At 36.7% G+C, this 17692-nt stretch overlaps 1 protein-coding gene across 3 annotated transcripts in view; it reads right to left on the bottom strand.

The window, feature by feature from the left end:
* Window positions 1-17692, bottom strand: part of CDKAL1 (CDK5 regulatory subunit associated protein 1 like 1) — a 712947-nt gene that overhangs the window by 494775 nt on the left and 200480 nt on the right. For all 3 annotated transcript variants that reach the window (XM_025383729.1, XM_025383728.1, XM_025383731.1), the window contains one exon: window positions 16638-16734. In XM_025383729.1, the coding sequence (XP_025239514.1) occupies window positions 16638-16734 (97 nt within the window). The remainder of the gene's footprint in view (window positions 1-16637; window positions 16735-17692) is intronic.

Here is a 17692-nt window from a genome sequence, read left to right as displayed (position 1 = left end):
TTAAAATGTTAATATTTGGGGAATCTGGGTAAAGAGCATATAGGAACTCTATATTTTTACAACATTTCTGAGTGATATTATGCCAAAATGAAAAGTCTGAGAGAGAGAGAGAGAGAGAGAGAGAGAGAGAGAGAGAGAGAGACTGTGTGTGTGTACATGTGTGCATGCACGTAGAAGAAACAAAGATGGCCCTGATGAAGATGGCGACCATCATGATCACATAGAATTTGCTTGAATGTATATAGCTGAAAATATATCCTCCAACTTAAAATAGTACTGATTACATTTGCTTTTAAGGCAGGAAGTGGGATACTGCCAACACATAATAATTTAAATCACTGGATGGTGTGTGGGAACCCCAGGACCTTAAAAAGAAAGGTCTGCCAAAACTGTAAAATAAAAAATAAAAAATAAAAATTTAAGTACGTGATTACAAACAGAAGAGAAGTTCATTAAATGATTTAAAGAAAATATTATGTCCATTTTGGTTTCCAGTAAGGAAGACAATGGAGGAAGCAGTGGGGAAAAGGGAAAAAAGGGGAGACCAAGAGGAAAGGGAGAGAAGAGTCAGGGGAGGGGGAGTTACATGGAAGAGGGAGAAGTCAGGAGAAAAAAAAATGAAGGGTGGGAGGCACAGAAAGAAGAAAAAACAATCGAGAGCAAGAAAACAAACTCAAAATTCACATACAGTAATGAAGAATATATTGAATTCATTCTGGGAGAAAAGGAAAGTTGTTATTAATTAATACTATAAATTGAGGCCCTGAATACACAAGAGCTTATTCTCTAGCATGTAATTCAAATAAAATAAATAAAACAGTATCTTGTGTCCTTCAGGCACTTAGTTATAAATATACACACAAAAAAGACATGCAGTATGTTCTATTACTGACTCCATATGTTCTCAACAATGAAGAAAGAAGTCGGTGTATAAACAATTCATAAATAACATTAATGAGTCATTCTACTGCAGAACTTTAAAAAGAAATCCACAAAAATATTTTATTCAGCTATTATCAACTATGCCAAATTTATAACTAGACATGTATTGAAGAAACAAGCCTATACAGTGGCATGCAAAGCAAATAAAAACGCTATTCTAAAGTATCCTAATCACTCAGAGCAGTGCTGTCTGCAGGACCTTCTGCAGTGATGGAAATGTTTATATGCTGTGCCATCCACTATGATAGTCACTAGCCACATGTGGTTATTACAGACTTGAAATGTGGCTACTGTTACTGAGGAACTTAATTCATATTTAAATAGTCAAATGTGGCTACTGCAGCCACACTGAAAAGTGCAGCTGTAGGGAATGGCTAAGGGAGCTACCCAGTTTAAAACAGTAATTTGTTATGGCAGCCTTAGGAAATGAACATACATCTCAAACACAATTTTGCCAACTAGGCTTAAAAAAAAAAAAAAGTCTACTCATTTGAAGCTGTCAGAGAACAAGCTGATATTGCTCTGCAGTGGAAGGCTCTGCTTTAGTATGCACTTGAAGGATTTTTTTCCTGAAAAACCAGCAGCTAGATAAGTTAATGACTAGGAATAACACCGTGACAGCTAACATTTCTTGAACAATTACTCTGTTTCATGCTCTACACTGACACTTCATGTGCATTATCACACTTAATCCTCAAATACTACTAGGCAGGAGGAGATAGTACTGTTATTTCTTCTTTTCTTTTCTTTCTTTTCTTTTTTTTTTTTTGAGACAGAGTCTCACTCTGTTGCTCAGGCTAGAGCGCAGTGGTGTAATCTCGGCTCACTGCAACCTCCAGTCCCCAGGTTCAAGTGATTCTCCTGCCCCAGCCTCCCAAGTAGCTGGGATTACAGGCGCACGCCACCACATCAAGCTAATTTTTGTATTTTTAGTAGAGATGGGGTTTCACCATGTTGGCCAGGTTGATCTCGAACTCCTAACTTCAAGTGATCTGCCCGCCTCAGCCTCTCAAAGTGCTAGGATTACAGGTGTGAGCCACCATGCCTGGCCAATAGTACTGTTATTTCTGAGGCTGAGAGAATTGAGGCACAAGGATATCAAGCTAGAGTTTTGCCAGTGATTCCTAGTAGATCTTGTCCAGGAATGGCAGATAGGTGGTCCTCTTGATGAATCTCCCTTTTCCTATGCACATGGAGGTTATTATTAAATGATCATAAAATGCCATTCAACTGAACCTGAACTTTCAAGAGACTCAGACAACAACTATTTTCCCCAAACTCTCCCCCACAAATCACCATTGGTATAAATACATTCATTTTAAAAATATTTGTTAAACACTAACCATGAACTACAAAGTTATAGTAACTGGGGACATAATAGTGAAAAATACAATGTCTCTACTTTGGGAGGGCAAGGCTGGAGAATCACTTGAGCCCAGGAGTTTGAGACCAGCCTGGAAAACTACAGACACCATCTTTACAAAAATGAAAAAGTAGCCATGTGTGGTGGCATGTGCCTGTAGTCCCAGCTACTCAGGAGGCTGAGCTGGGAGGATCACTTGAGCCCAAGAAGTCAAGGCTGCAGTGTGACATGATCACATCATTGCACTCCAGCCTGAGTGACAGGGTGAAACCCTGTCTTAAACAAACAAAAAATACAACATCCCTGCTTCATGGACCTTATATTCTAATTAAGGGAAAGAAACATGCAAATAATGGAAAACCTTCATTTGCTACAATGACAGACACTATGAAGAAATTAAAATCTGGGGCCAGATGTGGTGGTTCACGCCTATAATCACGGCACTTTGGGAGACTGAGGTGGGAAGATTGTTTGAGCCTAGGAGTTTGAACCCACCCTGGGTAACACAGCGAGACCCCATATTAAAAAAAAAAATGGAAAAGAAAAAGAAAATCTGAGATTAGTGGTAGGAGGCAGAGAGCACAATTTTTCTACAGTGGTCCAATTAAACTTACTGAATAGGTAGCATTAATCCTGGGACCTGAACCACTGACACAGGCATCAATGTGAACCTCCGGCAGAAGAGTAAGTACAAGGACTGAGAGGCTGAAATAACATAAATGGGTTGTGTGGTCAAAAGAAGACCAGCAATTAGGGACACAGTGGTAAGAGATGAGGTCACATAATGATGGTAGAAAGAGTATGTGAGACCTTGCAGTTCATGCTATGTGGTTTAGATTTTATTCTATTTGCAAACGAAAGCCATTGGAGGGTTAATAGAATAATATTAACAACATTGCTCAGGTTAATTATATTAAAAATGTGAAAAACTGCTCTTTGTCCATATTTCTCTATTAGTTGGTATGACTCTTATTAAGCCTGCATGAATCTGGCTGGGGTTTTATTATCTCTTGATTTTATCCCAAGATACCTCAAATCTTTTCAGGAGTAAAAGAAGTTAATACATTATAGATATAGATATAAAAACATACATGCAAAGTACTTTCTTATTAGCTGTCTTAATTTTGATTGTACATAAATAAATAAAAAGACAATGTCATTTTCATTCCAATTAAAAAATATCGCAATCAAAACTTTAAAACTACCTGAAAACTCCACTCGTCTATAAAAGGAAAAAATGATATCAGGGTCCAGTTTCATTCTTTTGCATGTGGCTCTCCAGTTTTCCCAACACCATAAAGATACTATCCTTTCCCCAGTGTGTCTTCTTGGTGGGCTTGTTGAAAATTAGTTGACTGCATATGCTTGGTATGCTTGGATTTATCTCTAGGCTCTCTGTTCTGTTCCCATTAGTCTATGTGTCTGCTGTTTTTATGCCAGTGCCATACTGTTTTGATTACTATAGGTTTTTTTTTTTTTTTTTTTTAAAGAAACAGAGTCTTGCTCTCTTTCCCAAGCTGGAGCTGGAGTGCTGTGTCACAATCACAACAACTCACCACAGCCTGGAACTCCTTGGCTCAAGCAACCCTCCTGCCTCAGCCTCCCAAGTAGCTGGAACCACAAGAGTGTGCCATCATGCCAGGCTAATTGTTGTTGTTGTTGCTGTTGTTGTTGTTGTTGCTGTTGTTGTTGTTGTTATTATTATTATTATTTTAGAGACAAGGTTTCAGTATATTGCCCAGGTTGATCTCAAATTCTCAGCCTCAAGAGATCTTCTCACTTCAGCCTCTTGAGTTGCTGCAATTATAGGCATAAACCACCGCTAGCCACAATAACTTTATATTGTAATTTTAAATCAGAAAGTGTGATGTCGCCAACTTTTTCTTTTTCAAGACTGTTTTGGCTATTCAGAGTCTCCTGTGGTTCCATACAAATTTTAGAACTGTTTTTCTATATTTGCAAACAATGTCATTGGAATTTTGATAGAAACTGCATTGAATCTGTATACTATACCATACACAAAAATCAGCTCCAAACAGATTATAGGCCTAAATATAAGACCTGACACTGCAAAATTCCTGGGAGGAAACTCTCCCTCCTTAAACATAGGGAAAAAGATCTTTGACACTGGCCTTGGCACTGATTTTCTGGATATCACACCAAAAGCTCAGGCAACAAAAAGCAAAAATAAACAAATAGGACTACATCAGGCTAAAATGCTTCTGCACAGCAAGGGAAGCCATCAACTGAATGAAAAGGCAGCCTATGGATTGGGAGAAAATATTTGCAAACCATATACCTGATAAGGGATTCACATGCAAAATATACAAGGAATTCATACAACTCAATGGCAAAAAATTAAGTAACCTTATTTAAAAATGGGCAAAGGACCTGAATAGACATTTTTCCAAAGGAAATATACAAATGGCCAATGAAAATGGATATAAAAAGGTGCTCAACATCACTAATCATTAGGGAAAGGCAAATCAAAACCACAATGAGCTATCACCTCATTGAGGATGGCCATGCCAAAGAGACAATAAATAACCAGTGTCAGTAAGGAACTAGAGAAGACAGAACCCTTATGCACTGTTGGTAGGAAAGTAAACTGGTACAACCATTATGGAAAACAGTATAAAGATGCCTCAAAGACTTAAAAATAGAACTACCCTATGATCCAGCAATTCTTACATATCCAAAAGAAATGAAATCTGCACTCTGTAGAAAGATCTGTGCTCTCAAGTCCAATGCAGCATTATATACAATAACCAAGACATGAAAACAACCTAAGTATCCATCAACGGATGAATGAATAAAATAACTGTGGTATATTTAAGTAATGGAATATTATTCAACATTTTTAAAAGGACATCCAGTCATTTGTGACAACATTGATGAACCTGGAGGACATTACGCTAAGTAAACTAAGCCAGACACAGGGAAAAAAAAACGCATGATTTCAATTGTGCGTAAAATCTTTACTTAAAAGAAGTCAAATACAGAGAAACAGAGAGTAGTGTGGGGATTGCCAGGGGTGGGGAGGGGCAGAAAATGTGAAGTAGATCAAAGGGTACAAAGTTGCAGTTATATAGGATAACTCTAGGGATCTAATTACATCATCAGGGCTATAGTTAATATTGTATACTGAAAATCTACTAAGAGTAGATATTAGGTACTCTTACTACACACAAACATAAAAAGTAACTACAGAAGGAGATGGATAAGTTATTTTGTTTGACTCTAGTAATCATTTCACTATGTATACATAAAAACATTGTACACCTTAAATATATACAATAAAAAACGAAAGAAAAGCCCTTCTTTCCATCTCCATTAAGAACTATACATATAAAGTCTTTGCCATCAAATGTATGTTCAGGTGTTTCCCCTTTACCATAACGAAGTTTGACTGAATAATCAGCATCTGACAAGTCAAAGTTCAATATTAACTTCTCTATTAAGCCAAGTCCCTACCTTACATAGTAATGGGGAAGGGCCCAATTTCCAAATCCCTTACATGTGGAGAAGCTGACAGCAGTCACTAAGCTAGCTTAATGTGTTTCAACGCTGAGAAGACTTTTCTTGAACTCACAAGCCCGTGAGCAAGTTTGCTGTGTAACACAAAAGAGCATTTGATGTTATGTGTGATTTAACTTTAATACTCATCTCCCAGTATATTTTCATCTTTAATCTCTTCATTCAAAAGATTCTTCCCCAAAGGTAGAAATAGTCCTTTCAACGAAAGTTATGTGACAGCACATTCCTCATACCACTGAAGGCATATTTCACCCGAATGGTACCAGTGAGTGACTAATACTGAGTTAGAGATAAAAATTACTAATTGAAAGATGAGGCCAGGCTAAAAGGGTGCTAGTAAAATGAGAATCAGTACCAGGAACCTCTCTTCCTCTTAAATGCAACTAAAATACCTATTAAACTTTCGGTAGGGGTAAGGGATAAAGGAGGCAAAAAACCCCTTCAGCAATAAAAACAAAATTCAACAGGCTAAGCTCAATCACACATAGAAACAGTGTTTGGGACATCAGAATACTCCTATTAAGTAACAGAACATACTACAAATTAAAAGATAATTTAAAAAGTGATACTAAAGTTAAACACAGAGTAATATTATAACTAAAACACACACACATTAGAGATGTAAAATACCAATTAATAAACAATTTTATACATCAAGCTTGTCCAACCCACGGCCTCTGGGCCCCATGTCGCCCAGGACGGCTTTGAATGTGGCCCAACACAAACTTGTAAACTTTCTTAAAACATTATTAGATTTTTTTTTTAGCTCATCAGCTATTGTTAGTGTTAGTGTATGCTAGGTGTGGCCTCAGACAATTCTTCTTCTTCCAGTACAGCCCAGGGAAGCCAAAAGATAACTCCTATTATACATAATAGGCAGAATAATGATCTCCCAAAGACATCCAAGTCCTAATCCTTGAACCTGTGAATATGTTACTTTACATGGCAAACACAACTTTCTGGATGTGATCAAGATTAGGGACCTGAGATAAGAGTAACATGGATTATCCAGGTGGGCCCAATGTAACCACGAGTGTCAAAAGAACCTGAGAACCTTTTCCACCTGGGGCAGAGTGGGTGGAGGGCAACATAGGGAGAACCTGTCCCTATTTAATTAAAAAGAGAAAAGAAAGATAAATAAATAAAAATAAACTACATTTGTGATACTCTGTTAGAGCAGCAAAGAAAACTAATATACTAATTAAGAAATAAACATGGGCTGGGCACAGTGGTTCATGCCTGTAATCCCAGCACTTTGAGAGGCTGAGTCAGGAGGATCCCTTGAGCCGAGGAGTTCAAGACAAGTCTAGGCAGCACGGCAAAACCCTGTCTCTACAAAAAATTTAAAAATGAGCCCAGCATGGTGGCATGTGCTCATAGTTTCAGCTACCTGGGAGGCTGAGGTGGGAGGATCCCTTGAGCCCAGAAGGTCAAGGCTACAATAAGCTATGAGTGCACCATCACACTCCATCCTCAGGGACAGAGTAAGACCTTGCCTTGAAAGAAAGAGAAGGAAGGAAAGAAAAGAGAGGAGAGGGGAAAGGAAGGAAGGAGAGGGGAAAGAAAGGAAGGGGAGCGGAGAGGAAGGAACACATAAACATTATAGAGTTAGCATCATAAAAGGATAAAGGAAAAATGTTTAAACAAATGCTGCTCGAATAACTAGGAACAATATGAAAAAATTAAAGTTAAATCCATATCTTATAATTTAATAGTCACTCAAAAAATATTTATTGAGCCAGACACTGTACTAGGCAGAGAAGATAAATGTACAGTATATATAAATATGTAAAATAATAATAAAATCTCTGGCTCTATAGAGCCTATCAGTAAGTGTCCATCACAGTAACATGCAAATGGATTGGCAGTTGGATAAATCCTTTTCCTATTTTAAAAACAGGTGAGAGAGAGAGAGAAAACATTAGATACTTTATCAGACATGTTCCCTTGGAGAACATAGCTTTCAAGTGTTGAAACCACATTACAAATTACCCACCCACCCTCCAAAACTCCATGTTTCTAACTATATCAAAATCTTAAAACACAATAAAAAATGACAAATATGAGCCAGCAATGCCTCTTCTGTGTATATACCGAAAGGAGATGAAATCCCTACCTCATAAAGATATTTGTACTCCAGTATTCATTGCAGCATTATTCACAACACCCAGATTGAAAATAACCTAAGTGCCCTGTGGTGTATATATACAATGGAATATTATTCAGCCTTTAAAAAGGAGGAAATCCTGCCACTTCCAACAACGTGGAAAGACATGGAGGACATTATGCTAATTGAAATAAGCCAAACACAGAAAGAAACATAATGCATGATCTTACATATGTGTGGGATCCTTTGAAAAAAAAAAAAAAAAGCTCAAATACACAGAAATAATTTTAAAAACAGTGGTTACCAGAGGCAAGGGAGGGAGAGCTGGAAATGGGTTAGGGATTGTGCTTCATAAGTAGATTTTGGCTGCTCTTGACACAAAAATAGTAACTCTGAGATGATTGATATATAAATCTGCTTCACTATATGTGTGTCCCAAACATCATGTTACAAACTGCAAATATGTACAACAAAATTTATTTTTAAAAATATATATAAAAGAGATATAATGGTTGAATATGAGAGGGCGATTTTTTTTTAAATGATTGCCTATAATCTCAGCATTCTGGGAGGCCAAGCCAGGAGGATCTGAGCCCAACAGTTTGAGATCAGCATGGGCAACAAAGTGAGATCTCATCTCTCTTTAAAATAAATTTTAAAAATTAAGAAAGAAAAAAAAAGACAGACAAATATTTTCCCCATGTTAAAACAGGTTGATTTCTTACTACTGAGTTGGAGTCATTATATCTCCTGGACATAGGTCCTGTAGGAGATGTATATTTTGCAAATTTTTTTCTCAGTCATGGCATTTTTCTTTTCATTTTCTTAACAGTATCTTTTGAGAAGTGAAAGTGTTTATTGTGATTAAGTAAATTTTATCAATTTCTTTTCTTTCCTGGGTTGTGCTTTTTGTGTCCTAAGTAGTAGTTTCCTAACTCAAGATCACAAAAACAGGAGGAAAGTTGGTAAAAGATTTGAATACCTTACCAAAGATATATAGATGGCAAAGAAGCACATGAAAATATGCTCAACATCATTAATCAACAGAGAAAAGCAAATTAAAACTACAATGAGACATCACTAACACACCTAGTAGAATTGTCAAAATTTTTTAAAAATTGACAATACTAAGTACCGATGAAGATGTGAAGCAGCTGGGACTGGTGATAGAAATGCAAAATGAAATAGCCACTTTGGAAAACACTGGCAGCTTCCTAAAAGGCAAAAGAGATGCTTACCATATGGCCTGGCAATCCCAGGTATTTATTTATCCCAGAAAAATAAAACTATGTATCTACACAGAGACCTGTGGATGAATGTTTAGGGAAGCTTTATTCATAATAGCCTTTAGCTGAAAAGAACACACATATCCATCAATTGGTGAAGAGACAAACTGTGGTCCACTAGCACAGTGAAATAATTCTAGGCACTAAAAAGTAACAACTACTGATAAATGAAACAACATAGATGAATACTGAAGGCGCTGTGCTAAGGAAAAGAAAAAAGACACAAGTAATATATTCATTTATATGACATTCTCAAAAAGACAAAACTATAGGAACAGAGATCGCATCAATGGTTGCCAAGGACTGGGGGCATGGGAAGAGTAGGCATGTTTGAATACGAGAGGGCACAAGATAACTTTTAAGCACAATAGAAATTATGTGGTGACTGTCCAAATTCATTAAAAGTGAATTTAACTGTTAACTATACCTCAATAAATGTGACCTAAAATAAGAAAAGACTGATATCATGAATATACAAGAAAATAAAGGACAGATAATGAACAAAGGGCATGAAGAGACAACCAGTACATTATACTGCTTCTCGCCTTTACCTGTTCATGCTGTCTTTCCCCGCTGCCCCAACACAGTGTTTCACCCTGTCCTGTGGTTCACTGAGCGCAACCTCCTTCCTTCTCTCACCCTCACTATTGTACTCATCACTCATCTGCACAACTCCACACTACGCTTCTTAACACTCCCCATTCCACTCACTCCTTTTCCTTTTCCCCTCCAGGCATCTTACACACAGGTGCCTACTCTTACATTGTTGTTTCTGATTGAAAGTCCTTTTTCCCTTCTCCACTCATTAAACCACTACTTAGTATCAGAGGCCTATGTAAAGCATGGCTGCATCCTGTGTCTGCCCACAGCCCTTCTCCCTATGCAGATTAATCACAAGGATTTGCACCTCTCATCAGATTTCATGGTCTTTAGGGAGAATATATGTTGTATTCAGCTCAGTATCTCCAGTAAATGGTTTAGTTCCAGGCACACAGTTGTGCTCGATGTTGACCCTACTACTAAGTAAATTAGTTAATTTTTTTAAAAATAGCAAATACAGAGCACTATGTGCCAGGTTCCATGCTAAGCACAGTTACATGTATTAATTGATTTTTTCTTTTTTTTTTTTTTAAGTAGAGACAGGGTTTCACCATGTTGGCCAGGCTGGTCTCAAACTCTTGACCTAAAGTGATCCACCCGCCTCGGCCTCCCAAAGTGCTGGGATTAGAGGCGTGAGCCACCGCGCCCAGCCGTATTAATTGATTTAACCCTTAAAAAACTCAGAGTCAGGTTCTATCATTATCACCATTTAACGATGGAAGAAACTGAGGTACACAGAGGTTAAGTAACTTGTACAAGGTCACACTGCTAAGAAATAGTGCAGTAGGGATATGAATCCATGCAATCTAGTTCCCAAATCTATGATATACTACACTTTAATCATTCAATAGGTGAAACATGTATGAATACAGGTGAGATAGATGATGCCAAGAAAAGTGAAACCAAAAGTCAAGGAAGGGAAAAACATACATGGGTGTTTAAATTTACATGTCATTCTCTCACAATACTGCCTTTTAGACAACAGAAGGTCAAAAAATAGAACATGGCAAGAAGAAATGTTCAAAGTAGGGGCAAACAGGAGAACGAGAGAGTTCCTCAAGCCTTGCCCTCAATACTGATCCCACCATTACTGTGACACTGCTCCACTTTGTGAATTCGTTTACCTTTTGCAACATGGTATACGATAGAAATATTCTCAAATGTAGCCGTTCAAATGCAGCTTTAACTGTACACATAATTTTCAAAATTAAAGTGCTCACATTTGAAATAGTCAAAAGTCAATCCTGTTTCACTTTTCAAGATTACAGCAGCCTGCCTGAAAAGATGTTTAACCACTGCAAATCAACCTAGTAATAGTCCCTGAGATAAGTGGACACCTGTGTTAAACCACATTTCTGTTCAGCTCTCCAAAGAAAATGTTCACCTGCCTGCAAGGCTCACAGCTGGTACATGAGGAAGCCTTGTCAATTACAAATTTTCAATATCAAATTGTATATTCCATTGTGAACTGCATGTTTTAACATTTTACCATCTATCTATTAATTTGTAGTTTACTTAGAATTTCTAGAGCTATAATTAGTTATAATGATCAGTCCAATGAATTCACACCAAGACCAACTTCAAATGTGGTCCTTGTTATTAACACAGAAAAACTACACAAAGCACACAATTTCATAAACACACCTTCTAGTAAAAGAGTGAGAGCCTAACTTCCAAATAAATGCTGTTCCTGTTAATAATGGATATTGTAATAACAGATAAATAACACTACCTTAGGAAGAAGAACTCAGCAAACAAATATTGTTTCACTCATCTCTCCCTAACACAACTCACAACCAGCAGACACAAAGCGTATTTCCATCTGAGCCTTAAAGAGAAATTCCCAACTAATTGATCTCACTATGGTCTAGGGACCCATCTGACTAGATTCTCTAGAAAGCTGGAGAAGTTCTGGACTCAAACCAGATGTCTCTCCCTAAGAACCAGAATGTAAGCTCAGTGGGACAGGGATCTGGGACAATTTTATATACCGCTGCATTCCCAGCTCCTACATAGTACTGTGCTTAGAAAAGTACACCAAGCACATAGTAGACACTCAGTAAGTACCTGATGAACCAAAGAAATAATGTTATGGCAGGTCTAGGATTTGAAGCCAGGCTTTCTGATGCCTAAAGTCTACTACTCTTTTTTTACTGCAAATGTTAAGAGAACAGCCTATTTTCTGGTTAATCTACAAGAAACTTTCTGCCAACAAAGTAGCCTAAAAGAAAAACAGAAGCATTCAAACAGGTATATTCACAAGATATGAAACTATCAACAGCTAACATAAATGACATAAACAAATAGCAGTAATAAAAATGGCCTTGCATGAAAACTCTAAGGTAGACGATTAACCATAACTATTTGTTAAAAGAGAAAGGGAATTTTTAACTGTAAGGTGAAATGTTTCAAGAGCCTGAAAAAAGACAAAAAGATCTTGATTCTATACTGGTCACTGATAAATATAAATCATCTAGATATAAAATTTAAACTTCACTTCATGCTAAGAAAAAGGTTTTGGCTAAAACTTTTTATTCAAGACATTTATGTTTTCAAATCTGTTCTTTCTTCTCTTCCATTGTGAAGAAATTAGACAGGTTTGTGCACAGATTTTTGCCCCAAGATGGGAGAAGTACAGAGGTTACAACCACCAAAGCCAGTGCATCTGGACCCAGAGGATGACAAGCTCTATTTCTGGTTTCGATGTTTTGTTATTTTCTTTCCACGCACCATCACACGAATAATATTAATCACAACTAAGTGATTTCAGGGGAGAGTGGGACAGGTGATAATAAAAGGCCCAGAGGTCAAATAACTGCTTACCATGTATTCTCACCACACAGTCTTACTCTGCTTACTAAAATAAATGCCCCATTCCTACAGGCTGATATTGATGGAAATGCGAATGTTATGATGGTAGTAATTTCTTTCTTTATTAATATCTTCTTAAATGCCTATTCTATGAGCACTTTCAAACATGGGTGAGTACGATAAAAATCCTTTAACTCAGATATGCAATAAGTACCTTGCTCACCCAATGATCCCCGCCTCATGGAAGCTTTTGATTTTACTCACCTGGGTCAATAGAATTGACACATTCTTCCTGTACTGTAAGGTGACACAGATAAAGGCTAGCAGAAGGTAAAAGCAAAGAATGCAGTTACAGTTGTTCTTCCTTCCAATTCTATTAACATCCTCCCATCATAGAAATTTTGTGAAGGAATAACATTCTTTACTCAATCACACAATACAATTCTAACCTTCCTGCTAAAAATCGTTTCCCAAGTCACTGAATTTAAACATCTATTCTTTTTGCACTTCAGAATTGCTTTCTCTTTGTATAAAATATATTTCTTTATTTCACTGTAACTCACTATATTTCAGCAGGTTTCTAGTTTTATAGCAATTCTACAGAACAATTCTATTCAAAAGTAGGTCTCTCTAAAGATAAAATTTAGATAATTTTGTTTCCTAATTTGTAATTTGTTTTCAAAATTTTCATTTATGTGGACATAATTTTCATATGTAAAAAGTCAGTGATGATAAATAAAATGTCATATACCTGTCACAGAAAAAAATGCTCCAAAAATGATATTAACAAATAATAATCTTATACTTTAATAATACTTAATGCTGGTAAAGATATAATTAAATTACACTTCTGAAATGTTAATGATAGTGTGATCCCACTTTCAGAAACTTTTTTAAATACACTAATTTTAAATTAAAAATAAAAGACCAGTGAGAGCATTAATGTATTATGTATATTTCCTACAAACTAGAAAATTCTTAAATCCAATAATTAAGAAATAGGTAAATTATGTGATATCCTTCAATAGAACACTAATGCCAGACTTAAAATGGTTACAAAGCTCATGAAATAACCTAGAAAAATAAGAATACAAAATAGTTTTGAGATTACAATTAAGTAAAAGATGCAAAGGTTAAGTCTGAAGGAGATAAGCAAAATTATAATTGCATTATGGCAATAGAAATATAGATTTTATTTCTATTCACTTTTCAAAATGTGTTCTTAAGTTATTTCTCCAATTGTAAATGAACAAAATAAAATAAACCTAAAGACTACTAGTGGTAACAAAATGGGACTATGTGACATAACAAAACAGCAAAAGAAACTCTCAACAGAGTAAACAAACAACCTACAGAATGGCAGAAAATGTTTGTAAACCATGCATCTGACAAAGGTCTAATAACCAGCATCTATAAGGAACGTAACCAAATTTACAAGAGAAAAACAAACAGCCCTATTAAAAAGTGGGCAAAGGACATGAACAGACACTTTTCAAAAGAAGACATACATGTGGCTAACAAGCATATGAAAAAAAAGCTCAGTGTCACTGATTGTTAGAGAAATGAAAATCAAAACCTCAATGAGATACTACCTCATGCCAGTAAGAATGGCTATTATCAAAATGTCAAAAAATAACAGATGTTGGCAAGACTATAGAGAAAAGGGAACACTTACACACTTTTGGTGGGAGTGTAAATTAGTTCAACCAGTATGGAAAGCAATGTGGCAACTCCTCAGAGAGCTAAAAGCAAAACTACCATTTGACCCAGCAATCTCATTACTGGGTATATACCCAGAGTAATATAAATCATTCTACCATAAAAACAAATACATGCAAATGTTCACTGCAGCACTATTCACAATAGCAAAGACATGGAATCAACCTACAATGACACATCGGATAAAGAAAATGTGGTACACAATATACACTACGGAATACTATGCAGCCATTAAAAAAAAAAAAAAAAAAACCAACAGCATGTCTTTTGTAGGACTATGGATGGAGCTGCAGGCCATTATCCTTAGCAAACTAACGCAGGAGCAGAAAACCAAATACCATACTTTCTCACTTTTAAGTGGGAGCTATACGATGAGAACACATGGACACATCGGGGGTAACACCACACACTGGGGGCTGTTGGAGGGTAGTGAGTGGGAAGAGGGAGAGGATCAGGAAAAATAACTAATGACTACAAGGCTTAGTACCTGGGTGACAAAATAATCTGTACAACAGTCACGTGTTTAACCTATATAACAAACCTGTGCATGTAACACTGAACTTAAAATAGAAGTTTACAGAAAAAGAATGTCAACCACAGAACAACAAAGGTGCTGATTAAATAGAAACAAAATGTTTATCTGCCAGTGTCACAGCTTTGTGTCGGCCCTGACAATTGGACTGACTGACACAAAGTTGTGACTTTGGCAAATAAACTCACATTAATAGCCCTGAGTGTCCTCCCTTACACTGTATCTGGAGAATCTCCTGCACATCCTAACATACGCTTTTCCCTGCACACAATGGAGTTTTAAAATATGTTGCCATAATGTATGCAGAGAAGAGGCTTTTGCCACATTAAAGAAAGTCTGCTGTTCTCTAACTTTATTCCTTGAGATGAAATCTAAGATCAACTCCAAGTTTTTACCACATTCCATCTCTAAAAAAGACTTCCAACTAGTTTCCTATTTCCCTACCATAGCAGGATTATGTTTATAGAGAAAGTTAGTCTGACATGAAAAGAGAACTCGGGAGTCCCATATTCATTTCATTCCTTAAACCAAGAGAAATCAAAATGTAAACAGACAAATGGTGAAAACAAACTAAAGTTACCAAACATTCAGGTTCTGTTTGTTGAAAGTGAGAATGTTTGTTCGAAGATTATTAAATTTGCTAGTGGGGTAAGGACTTCACAGCAGAAAACAAGTTCATTACACTGAGAACATGATACAAGAACCTGTCAGTAGTGTATCAAATAAGGAAAAATCTATTATAAAGTTCAAAGCAGATGCCAATTAATCATGCAAACTTCTTCTATGAGCATATGATGTTTTTATACTTTTTTAAATTAATGTAGCTTTTTTAAACAAACAATATTTCTGAGTTTATCACCTACAGCTTCAGTAGAATGTTGGGAAGGAAAAAGCACCATCATTTGATCAACCAATACTGACTGAATATCAGCTACTCGAGGGCATTTGGCAAAGAGTAATTGGCTACAAACAACAAGAGAGAGAGGAGACAGTAATCTCCTTACTTCACAGAGCTGACTGCCTCCCCCTAAAAAAGTATGTCAACAACAGAAATACAATGGGAAGATTTTTTTCAGGCAATCAACAAACACTTATTGAGTGCCTACTATGTGCCAGGTATCATGGGAAACGCTAGAGACACATGGTGAGAGTTTTTAAAAAAGATTGAAAAACTATTCTCATGAGGCTAACAATTTAAATAGACAGGTGGGCTTTATTCAAAGAATTATATGACAGGTAAGTGCACAGTAAGCAAAGAGAAACTAGAGAAAAGAATTATGGAGGACTCACAAAGTAGGAAGAGAAGGCTTTACAGAAGGTCGTCATGTTGGAGCCAAGACTTGTGGTGGTAGGTATAAGGGAGGTGGGGCATTTGAAAAAAGGCATTGATGTACTCGGGGGCGAAAAGCAAGTAGCTGAGTGAGGTGGAAAAACTGTAATGACGTGGAAAGCTATGGTAATAGACAGCCAAAGACAGGGTTATTAAAGGATGTAAATTCCACACTATGGCTTTTTATTGTGCTGCTCTTTCTTAATGAGAGAAACTAACACATGTTTTTATGCTAAGGTGAAAAAGTTACACAGAAATGACAGTTTCAGGGACGATAAGGAAAATATGTTTAGGACAGCCATAAGTGTAACACAGCTTATAAATAACCTACAAATAGAAAATAAAATGTGGAGCTATTATAGGTGTTAATAATATAAGATTTTCTCTTTTTGCATCAGGTACAAGCTTACCCCAATGATACTTAGTCCCTTAAGGTAGTCCTGGCGAGGCTGGGCTTGAGGAACGCATCCAGCCAGTACGATTTTCTTGTTCTCCTCTTGAGCTTTCCTAAAACATTGAAGAGAAAACAGTGTGAATTCCTTTGCTCATGGGGATACTCTTGGAAACTGTTGTTAGTGCATATTAGTTCTCCAAATAAAAATAGGCCTATCTCACATGAAACAGGATTTTCTTACCACTGGTTAAAGACCACATAATAAAACTTCTGTACAATATGTCTATTTATCATAGCATTAAAGAACACAACAGCAGTCCAACCAGATAATGCCATTCATCCGTCTCATTACAAAACAAAAAAAAATTCATTATTTTTTCTTTTATTCCCAAGGATATGAATCATTCTTGAAAACCGCATTTTCCAGACAGGCAAGCTAACTCTTCAAGTAGGTTACTTATGTTAAATGTTAATGAAAGTATGCCTAAAACTTAATAGACTATTTCCTAGCCTTTTGACCAACATAAAAGTAAAATATACTTAAAGAAACTGAACCAGAGAAGAGTAAATAAAAGGTATAATGTCCTATGTGCTAGTAATTCGCACGTCTCCTCAGTCCTGCTCCCTAGAGACATGCTACAGTTGATTGCATATGCTTACGTCCAGACACCGGACTATCCCTCACATATGCAAGCATATATGGGAAAGTAAACTGGTGCTTTGTACATACAAACATATTTGAATGTTTGAGAAAGTATTTCTGGATTACAGAAACCTAGATGTGAAATCCACACTCAGTTGTGTAATTATTTCCTTAGTATAAATTCTAACTAACTGGGTGGAGTGGTTCACGTCTGTAATCCCAGCACTTTGGGAGGCCAAGGCGGAAGGATCACTTGAGCCCAGGAGTTTGAAACCAGCCTGGGCACCATTGTGAGACCATGTCTCTACTAAAAATAAACAAATTAGCAATGCATGGTGGGGCACGTCTGTAGTCCCAGCTACTCTGGAGGCTGAGCCAGGAGGAGCACTGAAGCCCCAGGAGTCAAGGATGTGGTGAGCACCACTGAT

Source organism: Theropithecus gelada, chromosome 4 (assembly GCF_003255815.1).
Source record: "Theropithecus gelada isolate Dixy chromosome 4, Tgel_1.0, whole genome shotgun sequence".
Lineage (NCBI taxonomy): Eukaryota > Metazoa > Chordata > Mammalia > Primates > Cercopithecidae > Theropithecus > Theropithecus gelada.
The sequence above is the reverse complement of the archived record's forward strand: the minus strand, read 5'-3'. Positions and strand labels throughout refer to the sequence as shown.